At 50.1% G+C, this 2285-nt stretch overlaps 1 protein-coding gene across 2 annotated transcripts in view; it reads right to left on the bottom strand.

The window, feature by feature from the left end:
- The window catches only part of BTRC (beta-transducin repeat containing E3 ubiquitin protein ligase), a 191223-nt gene extending 189500 nt beyond the window's left edge, over positions 1-1723 (bottom strand). For both annotated transcript variants that reach the window (XR_002772618.1, XM_012803680.2), the window contains exon 1: positions 1565-1723. Coding sequence is in view for 1 of the 2 variants with exons in the window: in XM_012803680.2 (XP_012659134.1) it covers positions 1565-1612 (48 nt within the window). In the remaining variant the exon portion in view is untranslated. The remainder of the gene's footprint in view (positions 1-1564) is intronic.
- Positions 1724-2285: the final 562 nt, after the last annotated feature.

A 2285-nucleotide genomic window follows, 5' to 3' on the forward strand; every position in this document is an offset into this window, starting at 1 on the left:
AAAAAAAAAAAAAAAAAAAAAAAATTTCAGGAGTTCTTAATATATGAAGACTCTGAAAAAGTATTCTTATAAATGGGCAGTTTACAACCTAAATTCAATTAGATTAGTATTCATTTTTCGTTTTAGATTTGTTATAGTATTTTAGGCAAAGACACAAAATAACTATGTTTTTTAACAAAGGAGTAAGATTTGGAGAAACAGGTCACTATTACTTCTGGAAAAAGCAAAACTTGCATGTGAATATCGATTATCTTAAGGCCACCTGTTAAGCTAAAAGTCTATGATTAGTCTGTCATTAGTTGTAATCACAAAGTCTGGTTTTACACCTAGGATATACAAGAAGCATCAGATTAAAAGCATCTAACATCATACTATATAAAGATAAGCATAGCAAAAGAAATGCATGATACAGTTAAATAGGCTCCAAGGGGTTTAAACACACTCACAAAGTCCAATGCATGCACACACTGTGCTTCAACCAATAACTGATGGGTAACCACTAGTCGTGACTTACTCGCACATTCCCCACTACCTACATTCATCTTACCTCCTGAATATCTCCACTATCTCATCACTTTTTGTGGCCTTTGCAAGGTTAATCTTCATGGCCTTTCCTTCCCCAAAATATGATACTGCAAGTGGCCCCGTATTTTACTACCTCCACAATTTAGCTCTAAGTTTGATTTTTACCTATTAGACATTAATTTTGCCCACAATCTCCTGTACTCACGTTTCTCTGATCAACCAGCCTCTTTCTTTTTGTCAACTTGTCCTTATTACAATATCTACTTTCTTTCAAGGTAGAATATGTATCCCTTCCCCGACATTTGTAATTCTGGCTCATAGTCAACGCTCCCTTCCTCTCCCAGGTATCGTCCTCATAGCCCTAGGTCTCACTCCCAGTCCTTATCTTCCTAAGTAAGGCCTCCTCCCTTCCAGAGTTTGTCAACATTAGTTTGGCCAAGCAGAGATTCCACCCTCAAGGCAAAGCCTTTCGGCCCTCTTTATTTTCACAAAACTACAAGCCTCCCACCACCCTTGGCTTTCTCTCCTCCACCCTTAAATCCATCCGCACCCAGCCCTGCCTGTTCTCCCCCTACCCTCAGTATCTGTCTTCCCACTATCCCATGCTCCCCTTCCCTACTCCTCAATGCACCTCTTCTTGGGGGCCTTACCTACGGTAACCCTGACACCGGGAAGGCCCTACCAGCGGCCTCACGGCGTCTCTCCAACTGGGCTTCCTCCGCTCTTCAGTAACTGTCCCCACGCCCCTTTCCCTCCAGGGCCCCGCGCGCTGCCCGGTGCCCACTCCTCGATTAAGCTCCCGCTGTCACTTGGCCTCTCATCCACAAGATGGCGGAGCTGCTGCCCCCACCCCCGGGTTCGCTCAGCAACCCCCAGCCTCCTTCCAGGAGCTCCAATCCCGTTCCTCCGGTCGCCCTCGCCGCGAGCCTTAGCCCAAGGTCCCGGTTCCCAGTCCCTCAGTGGGCGGCCCAGGCCTGAGCTCAGAGACGCCACCAATGCCACCGCCTCCGCCATTCCCCGGCCTGCATCTTCTCCTCACCATAAACTTGAGTGCTTTCTCCTGCAGCACCGCCTCAGCCGGGTCCATAATCGCCGAGGCCACTAGGTCTGCTCTCGGCCGGGGCCGCCCCTTTCGTGCCAGGCCGCAGCCAACGCAGAGCCGGGATCCCGCCTCCTCTTCCTTCCCCCCGCCCTCTCTTACCTCTAAGGCACAGGCTGGGAGGCCAAGGATAACCAACTGTTCCGTGCGCATGCGTGAGCCCACAGGCTCTTGGGATTTGTAGTTCTGGACCTTCTCACAGCAAAAACCGAGGCCAGGCTGCGAACCGCAACTCCCGCAGTTCACTGCGACAGCATTGCAGCTGCCGAGGAGCCAAATCTACACAACTGGCCGTCAAGTAGAGAAATCTGCTGAAGGGAATTGTAGTTCACCTAGTCTACGGATGAGAAACGGGAGGGGCACGACTGTCTCCGTGGTTACCGAGAGACGCCAGTGGCGGTTTGCCTGGCATTTGATATCAAGATGGCGACCAGTACCTGTAGCCCAACTACTGGGGAAAACCGTGAAAGAAATCAACAGGGGGTCTTAGGGCCTCCCTAACTGTAGTTTTAAAAAGCTGGACATCGGGGCTTGGCGCCTGTGCTCAAGTGGCTAAGGCGCCAGCCATATACACCTAAGGTGGCGGGTTGGAATCCTGCCCGGGCCTGCCAAAACAACAATGCCGGCTGCAACCCAAAAATAGCCGGGCGTTGTGGCGGGC

Source organism: Otolemur garnettii, unplaced genomic scaffold (genome assembly GCF_000181295.1).
Source record: "Otolemur garnettii isolate 467f Iridium unplaced genomic scaffold, OtoGar3 scaffold00021, whole genome shotgun sequence".
Lineage (NCBI taxonomy): Eukaryota > Metazoa > Chordata > Mammalia > Primates > Galagidae > Otolemur > Otolemur garnettii.